This window comes from Equus quagga, chromosome 3 (assembly GCF_021613505.1).
Source record: "Equus quagga isolate Etosha38 chromosome 3, UCLA_HA_Equagga_1.0, whole genome shotgun sequence".
NCBI classification, from domain to species: domain Eukaryota; kingdom Metazoa; phylum Chordata; class Mammalia; order Perissodactyla; family Equidae; genus Equus; species Equus quagga.
Genome location: NC_060269.1, coordinates 106,064,629 through 106,090,544, shown reverse-complemented (window position 1 = coordinate 106,090,544; position 25,916 = coordinate 106,064,629). Strand labels below are relative to the sequence as shown.

Below are 25,916 nucleotides of genomic sequence, written 5' to 3'. Positions count from 1 at the left end.
GATGTTCTATATTAAACTTGTCAGTGGTGGGAAAAAACTGTGTGGAATTTATGGCAAGCCCAATGGGATAATCATAATGCTGAACCGTGGTATTCTGAAGCAAGGCCCTGCCATATGTAATGGAGAATCATAGTTCTTTGAGAAAACAGTCCTGGCATGCTCTTGAATCCTGGTAAAGATTAAGAGCCTATTGAAGGAACAATGACCATGTGGCCCTAACTTCATTATAAGCTGAGTTCTGTTAGACATAGCAAGTCATAGGTTGAGTAAGACTAGCAATAATCGATTACAACATGGAAGTGGTATATTCATAGTGAAACATAAGTAGGACAATAAGGTACAAGCAAGATGCACTAGCAGGTAGTCTAGAAAACCATGTTATCCACCACTGTTGAACAAATGTGTCTCATTTGATTCACCTACATCCCCAGTCCAGGGATCCCTTAAGGTCAGCTGAAAAATGAGGAGGAGCCTGAGCATAGTTTAGGGATGAGCTGGCTGGTATGTGGGTATAAGCCAAAAATGCCTGGCAGCTGCATTATGGTCACGTCCAGGGGTCCCCTTAAAAGACAATAGTGGGCAGGGGGCTAATTCTCCTAATGGGCAGAGTTTCAAGCGTTGAAAGAGATATACCCAAGGCTATGATATGCGTGGAATCACAGGCAGTGTCAAATGGACACACAAGTCAGAAATTTCCATGAATATAAGAGTAGGCATGAAGAGTAAAGATCTTTGTATCACACATTAATGTCCAACAGGGAGTACCAATGATGGAAGAGACAGTAAACAACACATAGAAAAGATGACTCAATGTCAGGCAAGCCTTTGTAATAGACTGTTCCATTGCTGGAAAATGGCTGATTTAGGAGAGTATAGTGGCAGGAATGGAAGCTGTTCTTAGCATGGGCTCCCACTTACCAGGGCAGATCTACCTACTACTGTTGACAAATGTCCAAACTGCTAGCAAGAAAGAACAACAGGGAGACCGTAAAAAGGCATCATTGCTCATGGAGACTAACAAGTAACCTGATGGCAAGGTGATTTATTAGACACCATCTATTCTGAAGGGGGGGCAGCAATTCACACTTGCAGGAAAAGAGACACATTCTGTGAATGGTTTTTCCTTTCATTCCTTCAGCTCCTGAGTCAATCCTGTTATCCAAGGTCTTACGTAATATTTGATCAATTAACATATCTTCCAAAACATACTATTAGCTTAAGGAATCCACTTTTCAAAAAGGAGGTACAGGAGAGGGTCCATAACCATATCATATCAAATACAACATGATCAAGAAGTTGTCAAACTAATGGATTGATGAACTGGTCTATTGAAAGCATAGCTAAGGTGCTGACGTAGGGGCAAGGTACATCTTTAAATCAACTACAAACTGTAACTTATAGTTGAACGGGGATCTTCCTGCATCCCATTACAGAACAGTCTTCATTTGGGGATAAAGATCTTAAAATCTGAAGACCTTAGAGTTCTGGAGATGGAAGTGCTACTGTTGACAGGGTAATTGACTGTGATCTTGAAGAGGAAGTATGCCTGCTGTTATCCATTGAGGTAAGGAGAATATATTTTGCCTCTAGTACTTGGATACCTCTTGGTACTCCCTTGACCCATGGACAAGGACCACATCCATGTTCTGATAAGTACACAGGAATGGAATCTCTGACTCTCAAGATGAAGGTCTATATCATGCCAACAGATAATCCCTGAGATGTTAAATGTGCCAGTTGAGGGTGAAGGAAATCTAGGAGTTTGTTGAAGAGGAAACTAGTGCAAATCAATTGTTATACCAAGACACTCTGCAGTGGTAATTTCCCACCAGCAAGTCTTTTAAAATTTCCCCCAAAAGAAAGGCCCAGTAGCATCCTGGTGGGCTTTTCCAAGAATGTATACAAAAATGTGGATCTGTAAAAATAGAAAGTGATAGCTATATAGAAGATAGAGACAGATGTAACATATGTATAATTTAACCCCACCACTCCCCTACAGTCTGCAATGTAATGAAGTGAATTTTAAAACTGTAGTAAAACTTTCTAGAACTAAAAAAGACATGAATCAACCTGCTTAAAGATTACATCGTGTCCCTGGGAAAACTGATCTGAGATTATCAACTCTAAGACACTCTACAAAATTAATAGACTTTAGTGATAAAGAAAAAGTCTTGTGAGTCTCCAGGCAAAAAAAAAAAAGAATCCCAATTAACAAAGGAGAGAAGAGTAGATTGGCATCTAATTTCTCAAGAGCAACATATAAAGCAAGATAAAAGGTGAAATAAACACATACACACAGTACTTCTCACATGAATAATTTCAAAGTCATATTTGACTTAAAATTTTCATTTTCAAATAATGACACCATATTCCAGATAGATAAAGAACCCTGAGCGAGGTCACATTGTTAGAGAGTCAGAGTCAAAACTAAAATTTGTGATATTCATAACGTTGATAATATTAGCATTTTTATGGGATTGTATTGTGTATTGCTTCTACACTGAAAATAAATCAGATTATGAGAAGTTTTTCATCTGGGCTTCACATACCCCCAAAGAGAATTCAGTGCATCTATGAGTTTAGATCAGATAAAAATGGCTTCCAATTTCTTAATGAAATGCATGCTTTACTTCAACACAAATGCAGAAAACAAACCCAAATAGCATTTGATTAATCTGTTAACTTTTTTCCATCAAGAGAAAGTACATATATTTTCAAATCATATTTCTGTTGTTTGGATATCCATATATATAATTTATGGTCGCCAGTACTCAAAAACTTAAGTAGTTATCACAGTGCTATTTAATGTTGTAGTAAGAAATATATTATTATATTACAACATTTTTCATATGTTCAAAAGTATTCCAATATAATAAATTTCCTTTGTAATTCTATGTGTTTTATTATATGAAAAAATTATTCTGGAAAGTGTTTCATATGCTTTATCAGCCTGCCAGAAATGTGAGAGGCAAGAAAATGTTAAGAAATTCAGGTAGACATTAAAACACACTTGAAAAGACAAATGTGCCTTTATATTTTCAGCTCAATTGATAACAACATGAAGTCCAAATGTTGGCCATTGTTATTTGAAATGTATAATTAAAATATGTATCATTTACAATAATCAGCTGTGAATCCCTACCCATAATTGAGCCAGAATGAAAGGATTGATTTATCCAAAATATCTTTAAATGATTTGGATACTAAATTTTTTTGAATGCTTTTAACTAATGATCAAATTACAAATGCCTTCCCAGGCATTGCTTGTATCAATTATTGGGCAAATTAGATCAAAATTGAGAGCTAAGCTAAGCAATTTGGATATTCATCAACAGATTTCATATCGCTTCACTTCCTAATCATGTGTTTATTTTTTCACATATTTGTGAGATTGTTGTTTTGGGTGTGTTGGGGGGGAGTGTGGTGTGGTGGGTGTGTGTATGCACACTTCATTTTAGAGAAGTTATTATTAAAGCATATGATTTGGTTCAAATATTTGGAAAATTTAGACATGAAAAGGTAAGGATTGGGATATACTATCTTAAATATTCTCAACTATCACTATTTCCCTTTTAAAAATTGTTGATTTAAGGCTTTTAAAAATGATAATTAACATAATTCTCTCTAGGGAAGATTAAAAGGAAAACAGACTAACCTGTGTGATTGGGATGAGCCAATACAACGTTGATGAAATGATTTCCAGCTTCACAAATCTGCAAAACATTTTAGCCTTTTCAGTGTGATATACCTGTGCCTCTTAAAAAATGTATTCTGTATATAAATATCCACATAATATATTAATCTCAAAGGTTTAATAGATATATTAGTACTCCAATTGCAAGGAGAGGAAATTTTGTGTTATAACAATGAAAGAAGCCGTTTGTAGGCATATAAAGAATCAAAATAATGAGTCATACTGAGTTAGAAATCCTCAAGATACTCTTGAGCCCATTTGATAACTGGATTCAAATTGCCTGGTTAATCAGGTTGTGCTGATTATCTGCTCTGTACTTGTTATAGTGGGGAGATTTTCATGCCATGAAGAGACACGTCATGTTGCTGTAGATAGATTGAACGTAGGTTTACATATCGTAGGTTTATTAACACAGTAGCAGCCCTTCTACTGCAAGGTTGGTAGTTTGGTTTCCAGCTTACTTCAGCTCAATTTAGAAAATGCATTGTAAGTAACACTGTCCCACAGAGACAATTGCTGCCTGTCTGTCATCTGACCCCTTGATCATGTACACTTCACTCATCATCCCTGTTAATAGGCCACTATGAACTTCTAAGAATCTCAAGCCTTACCAACATCTCCTGGGGCTATTAATGCTCCCAATTTGCAACAAGTATCCTCAGAAGGTAAGATCTTTTGTCTGCCATATATACCTTATCTGATTTAACACAAAGTATGTATTCAACAGATAAATTCTATGTTATTAATAACAGATTATGTTATCCAAAATCTTTACTGTCGAGACAATTTTTCACTATAATATCATAAATTGGACACCCTTAATTCAATTGAACACCCATCCCATAAATTGAACATGCTTCTAACTCAGTGCCTTTAATGCTGTTAATCTCTTAAAGTTTATCTGATTTTGTTCTTTTCAACAAATAGTGTATGCATGGAACAATATTCCTATAATTGTACAGGAGGCTCCTAGTTTCTCAAGTTTTAATTAGGAATGCAAATTTGAGTTTTGCATTTTCAGATAATGATTTTACAGTTGAAATTATTCACGTGTGAATGTGGTTAAGAGTGTGGGCTTCCGGTTGGATGGACTTGTGTTCGAATCCTGCATCTTTCACTTACTCTTTGTTAGAGATTAGGTGATTTAAATATTTGAAATTTCATTTCTCCACCTAAATGTGAATAGTAATTCCTATCTCATAAGTATGTTATATGATGATTAAATGGAATCAAGTATCTGACATGAATTGCTCAATAAAGTTATTATAATTTTAGTTACCAATGTCATCAATAAAAACTTCTCCAGAGAATTGTCCTGCATTGATCTCACTGCTCTAAATTTCTCTCTCACGCATTATCAACACCATAAAACACATAATTACCAAATTAATGAGTTATTATATGTCCATTTGATCTTCATATTTTTTGTTCATCTTTCAGTCCAGACACTATGTCATACTTAATTTTCATCACTCACAGTGCCAAACACAAAATGGGATATATGAAAAAAGTATTTATTAATAAGCAAATTAACTTACCAAATCTTTTGTTAACAAAGCATATTTTAGAAATTATGGTTTTTCTTCTGGTGAAACATTAATTTGTGATTATCAATATTTTTTACACTCATTCAACCATCAAAATACTTTCTTTTTCCTACTTACCACAACAAAACTAAATATAAAAACATTAATCATCTACCCATAGTACGTGATATGAATAAAATAGCATTTTGGTTTCAGTTAGAGCAGGAGAGTAACCTTACACTAATGCCATAATTGATTATTAGGTGCCCCTTGCCCAACCCAATCAGTAGTGAAACTGATGAAAAGTTTATCTATATACATTCTGGGTGTAGAGAGAAAAAATCACCAACTATATCTATATGCTTAGAGATGTTTAGTTTATCATAAACTAAACAGCTCCCTAATGGATTTTAAAGAACAATTGTGACTCTTTGTAATTATCACCTGAAGCCTTAGCTTTAAAACTCTGAGGAATAAGTGAGTCCAAGACAGTTTGCAAAACTAATAGACCTAGATAAAAGTGGTTGATATAATCTCCTCTTGGGTCAAGGCTGACTAAGATTAGAAAATTTAGTCAGTGCTATAAAACTCAATATATGGTTCTATCATTGATTAAAATTTCAGCAGCACATTAAATGCAAAACACTAGTACATTTGTCAGCATGATGTATACATTTCTTCTGGGTTAACTCTTACCTAAGTTAGATGTCTCCATTTGTCATATTATATGTTAACAAAATAATTTAATAAATAAAATTTGGGACAGTTACTATCATTAGGTTTGATTTACATTATTTAAATTTTAAATTATCTTAATAAAACATGTAGGTGCTATCTACTATGAACCACGTCTAGTCCCTATGTAACAAAGATGGTAAAGGCATTGTAGGCAATAAGTACACAGAAACATACAAAAAGAAATACTAAGAAAACATTGTCCAGATATATTAAGAAAGAAATAATATTTAAGCATTATATGTAAGAAGAACCATTTTTCTGCATTACAATAGTAGAACAAATGAATTTGAAATTATTTCATTTGGTTTGCTCAAATACAAATTGGTAGTTTCCCACAATTTCACTTTTTTTCCCAAAACGTTTAATCTAATTAATAAAAGAGCCTATATTTTCCAAACACACTCACAAAAGAGAGAGAAGCAACCACATGACATTGCCAGAACAGCCTTAGTTGTAAAGAACAACATGGCTTAGATTTAAAAAGTCACTAAATGCCTGTTGCACAATGTAAATGAACTTAACGTTACTGATCCATACACTAAAAATGATTAAGATGGCAAATTTTATATTTGTTATTTTTACAATAAAGTCTTTAGGTATAAATGTTTTAAATGAGAATGAACTTTAACATGGTAAATAATGAAAATTCAAATGGACTTTACATTTGGATGCATAGGTGTGGCTTAAAGTAAAACTTTTTAAATGTTCATTTATTTTAAACAATCTTTATTGAATAATTTGACTACTTGTTGCTTCACAATGGCATTCATTTGAGCAATAGCAGGATGTCAATGATTCAGTAGTCCGTTCTACATTCTTGAGAGTAATCATTATATGAATAAATAATATGAAATTGTCAGCTAATATAATTGAAAGAATCAGTGTTTACATGTGAATATCATCTTTTCTTAAATGCTTTGATTTAGAAAGTAAATGGAAATACTTTTTCTCAGTACCCTTTGTACTCTCAGTTCTCTGACATTTCAATTTTATCTTTAATCAGTACTACTAAATATTTAACAATGTACAGTGTAGGAGGTGTCAGATTAATAGTCTGAAAAGGACTTTAGTTAACGTATTAGAAGTGATGTATCTTTCCTCACATTGTGCTCTACAATTTTTTCTGAAAATATCCCCCATTAAATCCCACTGTATCCAGATTGAAAGATACAACTGGATCAGAACACATGGAATTTCAGTAGTAAAGATGCTTTCTGTTAACTGCTACTTACTGTACCTTGGTCAGTAACATTTGTCATGTGGCAAAGATGCTAATGACTAATGACGAAAATGAGACAGAGGGAGGCCAACTGTCAGAGACCCACTTTTACATAATTCCTGTGTTGTTCTTCCTTACAAACTTCATTAAGTTAAGCTTTCTCTCCTTTAAATAAGTGAAAGTGATGTTTCCATAGAACAAAATCCAAACACCCTAATATAGACTTTGTAGCCATCACTAGTCAGGCTCTGTCATTTGTCTTAGTGAAATCCTTTTGGTTTCTACAGCAAAAATAAGGAATCTTTATTCTGTGATCTCATAATATTTTTATAGGAATGAAAATGATGTATCTAATTTCTGTATATTTCTGTTCCCCCAGTTTTATATGCACTATTATTATTATTAATTATTGACAGATCCAATATCTTATAATTTTATCGTTTGAGCAATGTGGTAATAATTTTATTAATTTCTTTGAAATATAGAATCTGCTAAAATATTTCTAACACTCATAATCTGGTTCATTTTGAGTTCAAGCTATTTTTATTTTCTCTATTTATAATGATAATAATGACAACAATAATTATAACTTTTGTTTTATTTACTTTACCTTAATCAATATTTCAAAAATAATGAAAATCCTGGCTAACTACATGAATACAGAAAGTTTCACCTGTGAAATGTATCAACTATTCTGATCTTGGGAAGTTAGTTTCTACTTTAAGGGATAAGGCATATTCCCTAGACTGATATAATATTTGATAATATAAGCCAATATTACACTGTCTTAATATTCATAATCCTTATGATAATTTATATTACTATGCTCATAAATTATAGAACTTTATTCTAATTCCTAATCTCTACTCATTTATTATGAAACTCACTTATATACATTTCTATCAAAAAATTAATAAGGAGGAGCCTGGCCAGTGGCACAGTGGTTAAGTTCATGCTCTCTGCTTCAGAGGCCCAGGGTTCATGGGTTCAGATCCTGGGTGCAGACCTAGCACTGCTCGTCAAGCCACACTGGCAGTATCCCACATAAAATAGAGGAAGAATGGCATAGATGTTAGCTCAGTGACAATCTTCCTCAAGCAAAAAGAGAAAGATTGGCAACAGATGTTAGCTCAGAACCAAGCTTCCTCACAAATAATAATAATAATAATAAGGATAACATGCATTCTGTTTCAGAAGAAATATATTCAATATGTTAATTAAGGGTTTAACAGAAAATATATATATTAACTAATACTTTATTTTTCACAAAGACTTTATTTTTTTATATCAGTTTGAAGTTCACAGGAAAATTGAGAGGAAGGTACGGAGATTTCCCATATATCCTCTGCCAAACAAACACATAGCCTCTCCCATTATCAAGATCTCCACCAGAGTGGTCCATTTGCTTCATGAACCTACACTGACACATCATAACCACCCAAAGTCCATAATTTACATTATGGTTCACTCTTGATATTGTACATTCTACTGGCTTAGAGAAATGTATGACATATTTCTATCATTATGGTATCATAGTATTTTCACTGCCCTAAAAATCCTGTGTTCCTCCTGTTCATCCCTCTTCCTTCAACCCATGGTGATCATTGATATTTTTCATGGTCTCCATAGTTTTGCCTTTTCTAGAATGTGATATAGTTGGAATCATACAGTATGTTGCCTTGTCAGATTGGCTTATTATGCTTATTAATATACATTTAATGTTCCTCCATATCTTTTCATGGCTTGATAGCTCATTTTACTTTAGCACTGAATAATATTCCATTGGCTGGATGTGCCATGGTTTATTTATCCATTCACCTACTAAAGGACATCTTGGTTGCTTCCAGTTTGGGCAATTATGAATGAAGTTGATATAAATATCCATGTGCAGGATTTTCTGTAGGCATATGTTTTTAAGTCCCTTGGGTAAATACCCAGGAGCATGGTTGCTGGATTGTATTATAAAACTATGTTTAGTTTTGCAAGAAACCACCAAACTTCTTTCAAACTGGCTACACCATTTTGCATTCCAACCAGCAATGAATGAGAGTTCCTATTTCTCCACATCCTCTCCAGCATTTGGTGTTTTCAGTGCTCTAGATTTTGTCCATTCCAATTGATGTATAGTGGTATCTAGTTGTTTTAATTTGCATTTACCTGGTGACATATGATGCAGAACATCTTTCCATATGTTTATTTGCCATCTGTATTTCTTCTTGGTACAATATCTGATAAAGTCTTGGCCTATTTTTTAATTGAGTTGTTTGTCTTCTTATTGTTGAGTTTAAGAGTTCTTTGTATATTTTGGGTAATAGTCCTTTATCAAATGCATCTTTTGCAAATATTGTTTTCCTTGTCTGTGCCTGTCTTCTCATTCTCTTGAAACTGTCTTCCACAAGGCCGTTTTTAAGTTAATGAAGTAGCTCATCAATTATTGATTTCATGGATTGTGTCTTCGGAGTTGTATATAAAAAGTCATCACCATACATAAAGTCATCTAGGATTTCTCCTGTGTTATCTTCTAAGAGTTTTATAGTGTTGAGTTTTACATTTAGGCCTGTGATCCATTTTGAGTTAACTTTTGTGAAGGATGTAAGGTTTGTGTCTAGATTCACTTTTTGAATGTGGATGTCTAGTCATTACAGCACCCTTTGTTATGACTATCTTAACTCCATTTTATTGTCTTTGCTCTAACCAATACATTTGACTTTTGAAAATAAGTAATTGTAGGATTTTAAGAAAAAGTTCAAATATTGCATTTATATTATTGCATGATGTGAAAAAGAAATTTTAATAGTTATTTTATGAATTTATTTGTGGCATGAAACTAATATTTTATTGTATAAACAGCTATAAGAGATGATATTTTCACTCAATAAGTTGTAACTCAAACTATTTGATTTTGGAATTGATTTAATGTTTAAAATAATTTATTTTATATCTGTGGTCTACCTCATTACTACAATTTTGGAAATACCTGAATTATTTTTTTAATCCATAGAGCTTTCATGAAATATTATATAACACAAGAATGTGCATATACAGTACAAAAATATAGTATAAGAATGGCCCAAACAATAAAATTTTAAAAATAAGGATATTTTACATATACTAACTCTGTAGTTAATTATTATTAAAAACACACTTTTAGTGACTTTTTCAGCCATTATTTTTATATCATTTTTATATTATATATTTTAACAATAACAATTTTTTTGGTTATAATAGCTGCTGGTTTTAATTGAAACCATTACTATAGTCAGGAGTAACTCAGTTTTAACTGAAGAACCCATGGTAATTATAGTAAAATAATAAAATATAATATTTGCGTTAATTTTACATCATTTTTTTAAACCTGTTTTCCAAATAAATTATTTAAGAAGCAGTGACTCCAATCAAATTTAAGTATAAAGCTTGAGTCCTATGTATATAATTAAAAGATAGTCCATGGATTTGAGAGGAAAGTAGAATGGCAAATGATGAGAAAACATAGAGGCCTAGATTTTATTTTAAATCTTCAATGAAAAGTAAATGTAAATCTTGTTATCAGTGGTTATCAATAGTAGGCAGAAGATCAGAGAAAAAATTGTCCCAGCTAAACCTGAGCAGACTGCTGAGAAGGAAAGCACTCACATTTGGCACCCTTTTCTCCCCTCCTTCATCTCATCCACAAATACCAAACATTCACAAGCATTTTCCTAGCCTTTCTGTGGTTTCCACAACTGCAGCCAACTCACCTCTACCGTTATTAAATATTATAATATATTGTCCCCAGCATCCTCCCCTAATCAAAAACTACAGTTCTATGCTCAAGCTCCTTCTCAGTTAAATGTTACAAGACAAGGTGTGACTACTTGACAAGAGCATAATTTATTCCTTTCCAAGAATATTTGCTTTTAATAAAAAAACTTAACCTAAATGAGTGGATAACCAATGGTGAGACTAGAGCCAGAGAGACAAAACCAGGGAGAAGAGTTATTTTCAGTACTTTGCAAACTATGCCTTAGATGTTATTACCTATTCCTCTCATTTTCCCCCTCATTGAAGACAGTAAGAAAGGCAAGAAAAATCCTTTATGGGTGAAATGCTCCTTGTACAGAGAACTGACAAACTATAATTGCCTCTGGAGAGTAAAAATAAGGTTCGAGAGGAAGAGTGGATAAAGAAAACAGGATTGTTATTAATAAAATCAATTATTAAAAATTATAAAATCCATTTGTTTTGCAGTTGTGATTTTGGTGTTTTGATTTGTTGCTTTGTGGGTGGGGTTGGTTTCAGAAGATGAAGAGGAGTCATAGAAATATGAACAGGCTGGATTATAGTGTGTCTCCACAATATTTACAGCAGAAAAACAAAGTTATATCTAAAAGTTAGAGGGAAAAATATTCTGATGCCTTTCTAAATTTGCCTGTATTTGATTCTACTTGTTTGATTTTTCCCTTGTAGATTTTGTGATGCCAGAACATATTTGAGGGAACGAAGTGGTGTTGAAAGACAGAAAAAATGTACCAAAGGAAGAGGTGATACAATACTTTTCAGAATATAGTATAAATGTGTCAAAACTCACCAAAATCAAAGATTTTCCACAAGGAATTATTATGTAACTTTAGAACATACTAAGTATGTATTGTGAAGTGTGGTGTTTTGCCTACAATATATTTTTAGCGTAGTAGGAAGCTCAGAATAGCAGTAGAAAGAAAACACAGGGAGCAGAAAAGAAAATTATGATTATTTATTTATTTGTTTATTTTGAGGAAGATTAGCCCTGAGCTAACTACTGCCAATCCTCCTCTTTTTGCTGAGGAAGATTGGCCCTGAGCTAACATCGTCGCCAATTCTCCTGTTTTTTCTAAGGAAGATTAGCCCTGAGCTAACATCTGTGCCCATCTTCGTCTACTTTTAATATTTGGGATGCCTGCCACAGCATGCTTTGATAAGCGGTGCATAGGTTCATGCCTAGGATCGGAACCAGTGAACCCCGGGCTGCCAAAACAGAGTGCTGGAACTTAATCACTCACCACCACGCCCGCCTTATGCTAGTAATTTTGATATAAAATAATTTGAAATGCATTGGACTTAAAAGCAGGTTGCTTATTGTTTCAAAATCATTTGTATATGTATTATTTGTAATAAATCCTTAAGGTAAACACTTATACATTCAGCTATTATGAATGAAAACATTAACCTTGAAATGTAGAATGTTACACTCACAATGATATGGCAGGCATCTTCAATTTAGGTGATTATACACAAACTTGATCAACTCATTAGTTGTTACTTTCTGTATTAGAATCAATTCTGTAAAACTTATATATTAATATCATTATTATTTGTAAAAATTGTGTGTTCTGCCTACATTGATCACTATTAAGAAATTACAGAGCTAGCAGGCTTTTTTAATTTATCACAACTTACAATTTTAAGAGCCACTGTGGCCCTTCTGTCTAATTTCTAAATTTCTATTTGCAATGGAATACAATTACACTCAAAATTCTGACTTTAAAATAAGCTTTTTTCCATATATTCAATACTGTTTAGACTTAGAAGCACAAGTTAGTCTTTTTATCTTAATTTAAGTCTATAACTGAAACAGACAATGCTTGTTCTATGCTCAGAGATGTGGAATTAAAGTTATCACATTTACGTGCTACGTCTGTATTGGACATAGTCTACGCCACTATTTATCAGTATTTGCATAGTTTGGCATCTTGGTCCTTACAAGACAGCAACTGCGTGATAAGATTTTACTAGTTGCTTAATTCTTCTTCTTAATATTAAGTTTTGCCCTGGGGACTATATAAAATAGCATTAATTAATAAAGGCATGAATGACGGAGAAGAATTAGTAGCTTAATAAGGAAGCAGAGTTTTCAAAAGTCTTCGGAGGAAAAATATATATTGCAAACTATTAGAATTTTGCTTGTTTCCAATTATGACTCTTTTCACTTTTCAAGAAAAATATTACAACTATTATGATACATAATTTTTTAAAAGCTACAACTTCTCTTAAAATTTTTCTTTTGTTCTAGAGCCATGGATTCATATCCACACCACATTTGAGAAAAGGAAAGAAATAAAATATATTATATAAAATGGGAGCTGTGTAAATAGTTACACAAAAATAAATAAGAGTAAACAACTTGCCAAAAAAGTAGTGGATGATTTCATAAGGAAGAGAAAAATGAGAGAAACAATCAGATATTAATCTAAAAATATATCTAAATAAAGACCAAGTATGTGATTATTATTTTGTTAATCCATGAATTCATTCTTCCATTTGCTCAAATTAACTAAGTGGTTAATATAAAGAGAACATTAGACTTGGTGCAACGTAAGTTAGCAATAAAGACATCAAAATAAATAACTGCAGACTTTCTGTCCATGAACAATATACATATATCAAAAACTAAAAGGTGGTGACATATTTACAGTATATTTGCTTAAAAATTTCTAAATAAAGAAGTGATTTTTTGTTATTTATTCAAGTGAGTGGTGAGCTCCTACTATGCACAAAACTAGTTGCTAAAAAATTTAAAATGACCTGCCCCCCTCACCACCATCACCATAGAGGATGTTATTAACCAAGCTATTAATTAAAACAAATATATATATACACACACAGAGGTTTGTGTGAGAGCTTTTGCAGAGTTATGGAGTGCAATTTATGCCTTGTATGAAGTGGTGGGGTCTAAGTTGTTCAGTACAAACGTCACAAGGAATATGGACTTGTTCATGGGAGGATATCAACGTATCGAGGACAGGAATCATGGGAGTTAATCTCTCAGGGACAGGAGTGAGGGAAGAACATGAACAAAGAATGAAAGCATGGTATGAGGCTAAATATGTCTAATGAAATAATTCACGTATTTCAGAAATAATAAAGAATCTGTGGTACACAGATTGATTTGGACCCAACTCAAACAATGGGTATGTGAAGTTAAATAGAATGATCTAAGGAACTGGACTGAGAACAATTAAGAAAGAGCTGTGTTTCACTCAAAAAATCGCTTTGTTTTCATCCAGAATCACTTAAATTAACAATTATGCCAAAGTGTTTTTTGGATGTTCCTCTATCAGATTTGTAAAACTTTTTGCTCTTAGAGTTTTATAAGTTGGTAAATATGCTGACAATTGGAAGAATTACTGAGTATAATTTTTTCAAATTTTACTGTATTTTAAATAACTCTAATCATCCTTTACAGATGAGTACAACATTTTGATTAAAAGATTGAGAGAGCTAATGACTTGATTATGGGAAGTTATCTGATTTACTTCATTTAACACCATTATGTATATGATATAAAATAGATCATATTTTCTACATGGCAAATCCTCAAGTGCGATCTGATTTGCATTCTTAATAATACCACAATTACAGTATGAGTAATATAAAGAATACGTACCAGAAAATTGATAGCAGATACTGTGATTTGCCTGTTTCCAAATGCTAGAAAGTAGGAAAGGAAGATGTTATGCAAACACTTATATTTTGGATTGCCACAGTATAGCAAGAATTCGGGCAAGGTTTATTGGATATCACTACCCTCGGGTCAAAAGTCCTACGAGGTATGTAATTGACCTTTTGGGATGATACTTCTGCAGTCTAAAGAGATGAAAATATTTTTACTTTCCAGATGTACTTTTCTTTTAGTAACATAATGATATTTAGAATACAAATGAAATCTTTTTTTAATTTGTATAATTAAACTGTTTGAAAGCAGATTTAATCTATTTTGTCTGTCACTTTAAAAGCACATTAATACAGACTAACATATAATGGCACCCAATAAAAACTTATTTTTTAATGTTTAAAAACAAAAAGACAATGAAGTATATACAACTATGTACGGGGGGCTTTGCGGAGAAAAAGGAAAAAAAATAAAATCTTTAAAAACAAAAAGAAAAATCCTAATAATAATTTTTATTTCTGCATTGATGTTTTCTAACAGGCAATATTTTAAATGTTTTTTATTTTTTCATCATAAAAAATATGAGGCAAGTATTATTGTTTTATCTTAAAATAAAGAAAAATATAGGTTATATAATTTCCCAAATCTTATAAAGAGTAATAGACAAAGTGGAATTAAAAACAATGTCCTAAAGTCACCTTATTCCTGTTGGAGAAGTTGGAATATATAAAAGTACTGGAAAATAGAATTACCTGATAAGCTTATCTTCTGTATTAATAGTTCCATTTCTTTCTTCTAGTTTTATGTGTGCACATGTAAATTGTATTTATTTATATAAACACCTATATAAATAAAAATTAATATAATGCCCCATTTTGAATCTTGTATTTTTATGTAAGAATATATTTAAAGACTTTTCCAATATTGTTAAACATTCCTTGTCAAAACTATCGTGGAATCTGCATCATAAGGTGTGATGTGGCCAGCTCTTGAAACAGTAAATATTATGCACTTGCTGCAATTAGGATCACTTAATTTTGTGTATGATAAATAATACTGCTTCAAATATCTTTCTGTATAAGTCTTTTACTGAAGTTCTAGTTCTACGGGCTAGAAATTTAAAAGTATAATTTAGTTAAAAGTTACATAAGTATATTTGGCTATATGTATAAAGTACATATATAAAACATGTACTTGTATTGGAAGTTTTTCTTTATATAGTACATTTATCTAAGTATAAAATAAAATATATTAATGGAGAAAATTTGAGATATATAAAAGTGTAAAGGGAAAATAAAATCCATTAAAAATCCTGTCATCCATGGAACCTAGTTAAAATTCAAATTTTCCCTTTTGGAAATATACATCATTTGTTATACACTTTTTATAATATTTAATAGAACAAGTTTATAATAACCTTTTCCCTTAATATTATGTTACACACATTTTGCGATATAAACATTCTTCTCTAGCTACATCATAATAATTAGGTGATATCCATCCCTATCAACCATAATTTTTTTTTATTTGTGCCCACATCTGGACAAAACTTTACTCATTCAACGATAGTTATTAGGAATTTACATGGCAGCACTACACTGTATTCTTTTGATAAATTAATTATAAACAAAGGCAAATGCAACCCTGTCTGAATAGAACTTGCTTTCTGACAAGGAAACAAATACTAACCACATAATAACAAATGGAAGTTTGCAACTTGGATAAGTGTTACTAAGAAGGATCTATGTAGTATTCAATGTTAAGAGCTAAAAAGAAGGATTTGTTGTAATCAGGGAGGACTCTCCGAGTACATGATTGAGTTTTCATCCAAAAAAAAAGGAAAAAATATTAACACAGAGAAGAGAGAGGTTCAGAACATTTCTTGCAGCATGACAGTGAAGATGTCCTTTGTTTTCATTTTTTAATGAGAGTAAACAATGATGGGATAAAACAGGTACTGGGTCAAAGAGTATAATTTTGAAATATTGTTACTATTTATTCCCAGAAAACACAGTTACAGATAATATAATTTAAAACAAACTTTTTAGAAAAAAATGTTATTAAAACTTGCTATAATATTTTTACAATTTGTATCATATTTCACTTTTAAGCAAGCAAAAAAAGGTAGGTCATTTTTCCTTGACTATTTTTGGCATCAAACATTATGTATTAAGTTTTCTGAACCTATGCATCCTGGTTTGTGGTTAATGGAATATTCCTGCCACTGGGCAGTTTTTAATTATGATAATATGTTTTTCTTATTTACTTTTAAATATTGTTCAAGAAGTATGGAAAAGGACACCCTTACTGGTATAAGTGTTGGAAATGAATACCAACATATTATCTTTCATTTAAGTTGGTTTAAGCGTGTAAATGTACAAATGCTGTTAATTTTGTGCAGTCAGATCTGCTGAGACTAGGACTATGAAAAAGATGAAAGCGTTGGCATAGAGAATGTAGAAAGTGGTGAAAAAAAACCCAGTTGATGTAAAAGACAAAGAGCGACAGTGTCAACTACGACAACATAAAAAGAACAGAAAAATAAGAATCATAGCTATAATGTAAGAAGAAATATCCAGAATGAAAAACTTGAGTATGTAAGTAGAAAGAACATACCTAAAGTGAAACCCCAGAAAAACATGATGAAAAAAGTAAACATACATAAAATCCTACCACTGTTCTTTTCTTTCTTTTTCTAATTTTGAGGGTAAAATGAAGGAAAAATATGTTGTAAGCATGCAGGTTCTAAAGAAAATTTTCAAAGGAAACAATGTAAAAATTGGCTCAATTGTCTATTCTGCAACTCTAAGCGCACAAATTTAAGCAGTGCACAATTGGAGTAAAATGTTTTAAAACAAAGGAATTTCTAACCTGTTGAATTAGTATGTTTGATTCATTTTCCTTATATATGATTATCTAATAAGATTATAACTACTTTGCTAGAAACAGCTTTAATATGTACTCGTTTCCTCTTTTGTCACTTTGTCATAGTCTTTTCTGTAATATTACTATTTTTACTTTTAGATTCAATACTTATTTAGGAATATGTTTTTAAGCATCTAGTTTAAAAATTTTATGTTCAAATTTTTTTTACTTAACTATGCTTAATGTTTATATCATCTCATCTAAAGATAATGTAGTTTGTATTACTTCTACTTTGGAGGGACTGCATTGAATTGTTATGATCTAATATATGACCTATATTTTAAAATAAAAATATTAAATCTATGAATTTTAACTAAAATATTATAAAGGGGAAGGAGTAATCTTTAAAAATCTTAGGAAGAGAAAAACGCAAGGGAAGATCTTTTTGTATCATAGCTGCCAAAAAGAAAAGTGAAATTCTTAGAAAAAATAATACCTAACAAATGTCATAAGCATATGACAAATTAGAGAGATCTGTTGAATCCTACTACTTGCCTGTAACGTGGGCTAATTATCCTAGGTCCACATAACTATTACTACACACTGAATAGTGTCCCACAAAATCTATATGCTGAAGACCTAACCCCCAATATGATGGTATTTGGAGATGGGACCTTTGGGAGGTAGTTAGCTTTAGATGAGGTCATGAGGTTGGGGCCCTCATGATGGGATTAGTGCCTTTATAAGAAGAGGCATCAAGGAGCTTGCTTCCTCTCTCTCTCCACCATGTGAGGACATGGTGAGAAGGCAGCCCTCTGCAAGTCAGGTGGAGAGTCCTCACCAGGGAAGAGAATCCGCCAGCATCCTGATCTCGGACTTCCCTATCTCCACAACTGCGAGGAAGAAATTCCTCTTGTGAAAGTCATCCGGTCTCTGGTATTTTGTTACAGCCACCAAAGCTGACTAAGATGACTATCAATTTAAGAAACAGATGCGTCTCCTGCTTACATCAAAAAATTGAGTCCTACTTATATCTTATGCATTTAAAAGTCTTAAATGAGGCCTCAGGACCTCATTTTCCTAATCTATAATGGAGAACATGAACACCTACATAATAATGTTGTTTATAATTACAAAAGAAATAGCAATTTTACAGTTCTCGACAAATATTGTTTTCAATAAATGTTTTGCCTGTATTAACACAATCAACCTTTATCATTTTGCATCGGATATGTGAAGGTAGCATTTTTCAGAGGCTCTTCTTAAACATACTATGGAGCAAAAATATTTATCTGTTTATGTTCTGAAGTTAAAAAGTGCATCTTCTGGTAAATATTTTAAAAATCAGAGTTATATGAGATCAAAAGATTTTTTCCTTCAATATTCTGAGTTAATGGTTAGTATTTAGAAGAGTTAATGTTTTGAACATTTCCGTTACTCTTAACTTAGCACGCTGAACTAGATTTGCTGATCTGAGCAAAGACCCCAAATAATGGAATTCTCTGTATTGAGACTTCAAGCAAAAAATTGTCAGATTACATTATTTTATAAAATCTAAAATAAAGCTTGACTACGTCATTCATTTCCATTTATTTCAAACTTTATAAAGAGCAGAAATAGACCACAAAAAATAATTGTCAATTAAATGTGTGTGCCTTGTGAGCTGCAGTAAAAGCTGGCGAGAGCAGTCCACGATGAGTAAAAGAAATGAAATTCTTCTCCAGGACAGGTATTTTTTCCCCCAAATTAGGAACTGAAGGTTTAGCTTTGGTCCAGTTAACTTCCCACCAAACTGCTTCATCCGAGTCAAGGACCAAAGCGATTTAAGAAAGTTATAAATAAGAAACAGTATGTCACAGAAAAAGGATGCCTCTATTTTATTTTCATTGAATCACACCTGGAAGAATAATTATTTATTGTTTATTTTTAAAGTATCTGATAGCTGATTGTACGTGATTATGTGATTTTATAGAATTTTTCTTTTTAAGCTTTACTCTTTCATTTTACTATCTGTCATTTTGGAGGTTTGCAATCAACTCATATTTTTGCTAGAGTTCTTATAGAGAGAAAATAAATCAAAGAATGACAGTCAAATCTGGTCTTTTATGTCTACATAAAAATGTAATGGAATATGGTATGGAAACAATTTAAAATTGACTTTTTTTTCATTATTTGCTTATTCCTTTAAGTGTGCCATCTTGTTCATCATTTCTATGTAGTTTAGAAAGAGTTTTGATGTTGGCAATTTAGTATGGGGTTAGTTAAGAAGAAATCCTACATACATGGTGGTGTATACCGTGGGTGATTAATGTAGTAGGCCATCCAAGAAGTGAATCCCCAGTAAAAGACACAGCCCTACAAATAACACAGAATAAAAGTAAGTAATGTACAGCATATAGATCACATCACTCTAAACCACCCTACACGTTTATATGCCACACTGTAGTAGTTTTGTATAAAAAAATGATATAAATTTTCTAAACTGGCTAAATGGAATGTTTCTTCATCCAATAGCATTTTAAAAGTACCTTTTTGATATCACTAAAGAAATGCATTGCTTTACTCAGTCCTTATTAATATAAATGGGTATTCAGGATAGAGGACAATTGTGACACTGCTTTAGAAAATTTCTGAAGAATGGTTTTTGTCTATCAGATAAATATGAATTGTCATAAAAATAAATTTTCTATTGCATAAAATGTACTAATACTCATTTTCCAACAGTAAATGAATAAGAAGATGAATTATTTGCTCATCAAGTAATGTCTTGATTGATTAGAAAGAACAAGGCCTGGTTTTAGAAGTCCTAGGCTATAATGCTGATCCTATACTGATATGATAAATTTTAATACCTTCTGTCAAAAGAGAAGCTAGTGAAACAATTTCTGAGGTTTCTAAGAGTTTTAGAGTTTACTGTTTCATCACAATGGCAATAGAATGGCTGCCTTGTTGAAACTTTTAGAAAACAGATATTTGCCAAAGAAAGGAAGATTTTAGTAAGAGCATAATGTGTATTGAAAATAAATTTTAAATTGAAAAGTAAATTTCAATTTGAATTAGAAAGTTGAATTGCAGCATATTACCTAACCTACATTTCCAATTCAATGTTCCAGAAAATTTCTCGTTTTCTTGATCATTATTTGATGGTTAATAACTGTTGCATTCACCATTTTTTTGAAGAGTAAAGCCACTATCATCACACTGTCAAGTATCGTAAAGATGGGGTGTAGTATCATTATTTTAATCACACAGATGTTTGTTTATAGGAAGGTTCATAAATGACATTCTTCCCCTCCAAGTGGCACTTAAATAATCTGAATTCAATATTAAGTATTTTCAAAATTAAAAGTTGCCTGAACTTATCTAGCTTGCAACATAAGATCTTGGCAAACTTTTCTATGCAGGGTTATTGGTTGAGGGCAGCTCCAATGAAACAGGTCACCCAGGAAATAACGTTTCAGGAACAGAATGTTTAAGACAGGTTGATACTGCTGAACAGACAAATCTAGGCTTGAGGGAAATAAGCATGATTGAATTATTTTACAGGTGATTCGATACATAAATTATCTCAATAATAATTAAAATTACAAAACATATCGATCCCTACCTTTATCAAATTTTTCAAAGGTGTATGTCCTGCAGAAACTTTGTGTACAAATAAGGTTTCCAAAAGATATCGGATATAGTGCATACAATGGCAGAAGCAGGCCAAGCTAGAAAGAAAATGAAATATGAATACATTAAATTCTCTCCTAAAAATTTGACTTGCCTTATGCATAAGATATTTTAATTTTTTTATTTACTACATGATTCTACTTATTAGGAAATATTGTTTTCAGTAACCAAACCACAAGTGTTTGTGTTAATATTTTTATTCTAGAAATGTTCTAAACTTATTTAATAACAAAAGTACTGTTACAACAGTCTCTATAAATTTACTTCTGATGACACTAGAAATATTTCATAAATTGTATGCTCGCACCTGCTCCAGGAATATATATACGTATAATAATTGCAAATGTGCTCATATCAAAATGCCTCCAGATTAAAGCAGACAATTCAAAAATATCCAAAACCTACTTAGAATGCATTTGACATTTTATAATATTCAGAATAACTTTTTCATTGTCTACTTGTCCTTTAGAAAGTCCCATAGATTGAAAAAGTTTGAATTTCATATCCTATGGGTTCAATGCTGCTTTTGTTTTGTTTAGTTTATGTTTGGTTTTTGCCCACCTAACATATTGCAATATTTTGTTTGTCCCTTTGTGCATTTGTTTTTGTTGCTATTTTTCTAAGTTACCACCTCTTCTTGTCATTTGTATAACCCTATTTTAAAACTAAATGCCAAATGTAATTTACAGAAGTACATTTAAGAAAAAAATATTTTGCATTAAAATCTGTACCTATGTTGTTATAAATAAAATGTAAAATTTCAAATCCTTTGGCTGCTATTCAAGAAAATCAACATGAATCAAAGATTGCAGAATTAAACCAATAAAGGTTGAGCATAAAAATCAGCATGCCATTTAGTCTACATAAAGTAAAACATCGAGTCTCCACTGGGAGTTCATTTTAACAAAAATGAACCAACGATTTCTGATTTTAATAATAGTGACTTTAGGTAAGACAAACAAATAAACAAACACTAATCAACCTGGCTAAGTCATCAGGGAATTTATCATTATAAATCAATTCATAAATATATAATTTTGCATCTCTTATGGGAGAGATGTTTTATGTGATGTGTATATCTGTGAACAATAGACAATTTCTGAAAGATGTGAGAGACCAAACAGTGTGGTGATCTGGGGATAGCACTTTCTAGACAGTAAGACAAGCACAAGCAAAGATCCTGATCTAGGAAGTTGCCTTGTGGGGTCAAAGAACTGGTGAGGGCATTGATATCCCTCCTAACTTGTTCGTTCTTTTGTAGAAGTGTTTATATAAATACCTGATTAATAAAATTTTCCATTTTGTAATAAAGCAGAAAAATTAGGTTACACCCAGCAATGTAGCAGAGCTCTAAATGAGAAATTTTAGTTCAAGCCATGATACCTCTAAATTAGTTCACTTATTTATTTTATACTATACATAAGAGAGCACAGAGACCAGTATAGAATTTACTGCTATGCCTTGCTATTTGGATATATGCCACTTTGCACACTATTGATAACTCACCTACCAAGTTTCATTTCATTCAACAATATTCCTATTCTTTTTTCATTTTGATTGACTTCTCTTCAAACATCAACTCTTGCTCTCTCCTGTGCTAAACTAAGTGCACATCCATAAATAGGCTGGGGCCCAATTCTTCTTCTAGTTATAATATTTGAAAATATCTTATCCTGTATCAAATAAGTTTCAAAGTCTGAGGGCTGTGGGAGAAGACAGTCTCAACTTCAGAGCTTCAAGGGAGGTAATGTATCAGGTTTCTGTTGATGAAGAATTTGAAGGCAGTGTTCAGATAAAATGTTGAAGATATAAGAGATTTTTCTAATAATGGACTTTGAATTGCAGAGGACACAGTGGAAGGATTCCAGGAGTTGGGGAAGACTCATGGAAGGCAACATTAGACGATTGTAGAGTTTATTGAGATGGAATGTGTGAAATGAGGGAGGATGACCTGACAGTGTGGGGTTAATGAGGTGGATACATCCCTAAACAGGGATATAGTATCCAAATATCTAAAGTATTCTCTTGCGTTTAAAGCAGATAGTCACACTGTGAACACTGACTGCAGGAAAGGTTTCTCTGGCTGCTTTTCCATCACTGATGATGCAGTTAGAAGCCCCAAGAAGGTGTGGCCTTAGCCACAGTGCAGCTAGTTCACCTGATCCCTCTAGTGGGAGAGACTATGCTACTTTTGAGTATGTTTCTCTATCTTAAATACCGTTGATCAAATAAGGAACATCTGTGTTACACCAAGCTGTGGACCACCTTTTCACTACTTGATGGGGACAGAGATCCTGCAGGAGATTCGGCCTTAGTGTGCAGAGGTTTCTAAGCAATTCAAAGAATTTTGTGGCAGTTCAGTCACATATAGATCTGAATCCAGCAGAAAAATACTTTTGACTCTGTGATGTGATTCAAAGCAATTTTGGAGAATTAACATTGGAGTGTGTGGCAAATGGAGATGACATTTGAAATTTGATCTTCTTAACCTTGGGAAATGACATCGTCCATCCTGAAATTCACTTGCCTTAGAAACCTTTGATTACTTTATAATCTCTACTGTGACACAAATTTCAAAAGCAGTTTGTGGGTTTGTGTATATCTGCTCTGAAATAATTTCATAAAAACAATATATTTGCTATTTTGGAACAATGTAGCACAAATACATTTATCACTGAAATGTTATAAAACACGCTGTGTTTGTGTTTAAGAACGGTAACCAACCCTGAGTCAATTCCTTTGAGAATGCCACTGGGGAAAAAAGTGTTCTTTTTTCATGCTATGCTATATATCTGGTTCATATTATATATTTGGTGTAAAAACTAAGTGCAATTACATTCTCCTATGAACTCTCCACCCCAGACTCTTTCTAAATGAATTGGGCCTTCCCTTCACTCAAGAAAAAGGACAGATGTTAATTTTCCAAAAGGCCCCAAACAGCTTGTCCTATAAAACCTGACCATCATCCCCGAGAGCTGATCTCCCTATCTTCTCTGTGCTCTGCTCCACTAACTTTCTTTCTGCCCCTACAAAGCATCAATTGGCTTTGTACCACAAATAATTTCCATATTAAGATTCCTCAAATTTACTAAAATCTGACTAATCTCTTCAGAGAACAAAGAAAAAAGTTCAAATGCAACTTTCTTAGAGAAGCCATCTTAGAACTCCCATCCAGGTCAGGTTCCTCTCTTTCATCCTCTAAAAGTGCCCAATGTAAAATAAATACATAGTATGATATTGATTCATCTACATATTTCATTCAAAATATTTTTCTTGAGTATTTCCTAGAAATCAAGTCATGTGTTAAGCAGCGAAAATATCCTGGATATCAAAATACATTCATTATAGAACTTTTACTCTATAGAGGGAAAAACACAAACAAATGTTTACGTGAATATATAATTTTAAAGTTGTATACAATAAATTGTATAAAAGAAAAATATTTTAGTAGCATATTGGTCATGGAAGGAATAGTAATGGCTACCTTAAGTAAGAAATATTAAGCTTCTATTTGAAGCTTGAATAATAGATAAGGAAGAGGTAGGTAAAGAAGATGGAGGCAGAGGGATGGCATGTGTAAATGCCCCATGTGAAAGGGAACACGGCAGGTATCAGGATAAGAAGGAAGACCAGAGTGACTGGAGTACAGAAATTAAGGGTAAGGGAAAGCTTGATTTGAGATGGGAGAATTACTAGTCAAATCATTCTCTATCTTCTAGTATCCCCGTGACCTGAATTTTTCTTCATAATTCTCTTGGACTTTAGTCATATAATCAGGTTCTTTTTTTTTGTTTTTGAACAAATTGCTAATCCTACATCTCAGTGTAGCATCTTGAATAATGATTTTCTTTCTCTTTAATTCGGTATGCCGAAAGAGACAGACAGACAGACCAACCAATTATTTCCACAATATGCTAACTACTCCGGTTGTATATTCTGCTTTGATAACTGTCTTGGTCTTTTTTCTGTCTTCAATGTAAAATTTAATTTTGTATTTTGACTTACTAAAGATAACTCGTAAAAACTTTTTCATTAGTTAGGTCATTATTTCTTTCCTATGTAATGTTGCCCATGTTTTTAAAGAAGTATCTATATTTTGAGCCCAAATATGGCTGCTCAACTTTATAATTGAAGATCTTTTTTGATATTTCTAAATTTCCAGATTTCTCTTGTTGTGTGATTATTATCAACTTAAATTCCCTCTACTTTAAAGTATATTTAATAGTTTATTGTTTATAAATTTGCAAGTTGGTGTGGATACATTATTTATGGTTACCTAAAATATATTTCCCCAAAATTGAATTCACTTTAATTGGGTTTACAAACAACCTTTATTAAGATAATATCTGTGTACTAGTTCACCTCCTCCTTAATCTATACGTACTATACGTATTACTTACTGTACCACTGGGTGGCGTAATCTTCTAGAACACTCTTTCATGTCATATATATATGGGATCCTCAAATAAAAGAGGAGATATATTAGCAGAGGTCCTGTGTATTCAGCCAAAAATACCTGAAAATAAGAAGCTGATTTAGATTAAACATATTTTTATAGATGTTAAGTTTCACTTATCACTATGAGCATCTATTTTTTTAAAAGAATTAGACTAAGTGCTAATGCAAATAACAAAAAGTCTTCCTTGGAAGAATTACCCAAGAGTTAGGAGAATGACAATTATAAATAATTAATTTAAAATAAAAATTAATATTGAACCTAATGTTTTTTTCATAAACAGTACAAAGGAATTTTTATTTAACTAACCAATAACCAAATATTTCTTCATGTCT

The 25,916-nt window shown here is 32.2% G+C and overlaps 1 protein-coding gene across 1 annotated transcript in view; it reads right to left on the bottom strand.

The window, feature by feature from the left end:
* TECRL (trans-2,3-enoyl-CoA reductase like) overlaps positions 1 to 25,916 on the bottom strand; it is an 88,701-nt gene that overhangs the window by 6,822 nt on the left and 55,963 nt on the right. The window contains exons 5-9 of the mRNA XM_046655796.1: positions 25,526 to 25,641; positions 21,058 to 21,163; positions 19,733 to 19,805; positions 14,580 to 14,623; positions 3,656 to 3,713 (exon numbers count right to left, since the gene is read on the bottom strand). Of these exons, the coding sequence (XP_046511752.1) occupies positions 3,656 to 3,713; positions 14,580 to 14,623; positions 19,733 to 19,805; positions 21,058 to 21,163; positions 25,526 to 25,641 (397 nt within the window). The remainder of the gene's footprint in view (positions 1 to 3,655; positions 3,714 to 14,579; positions 14,624 to 19,732; positions 19,806 to 21,057; positions 21,164 to 25,525; positions 25,642 to 25,916) is intronic.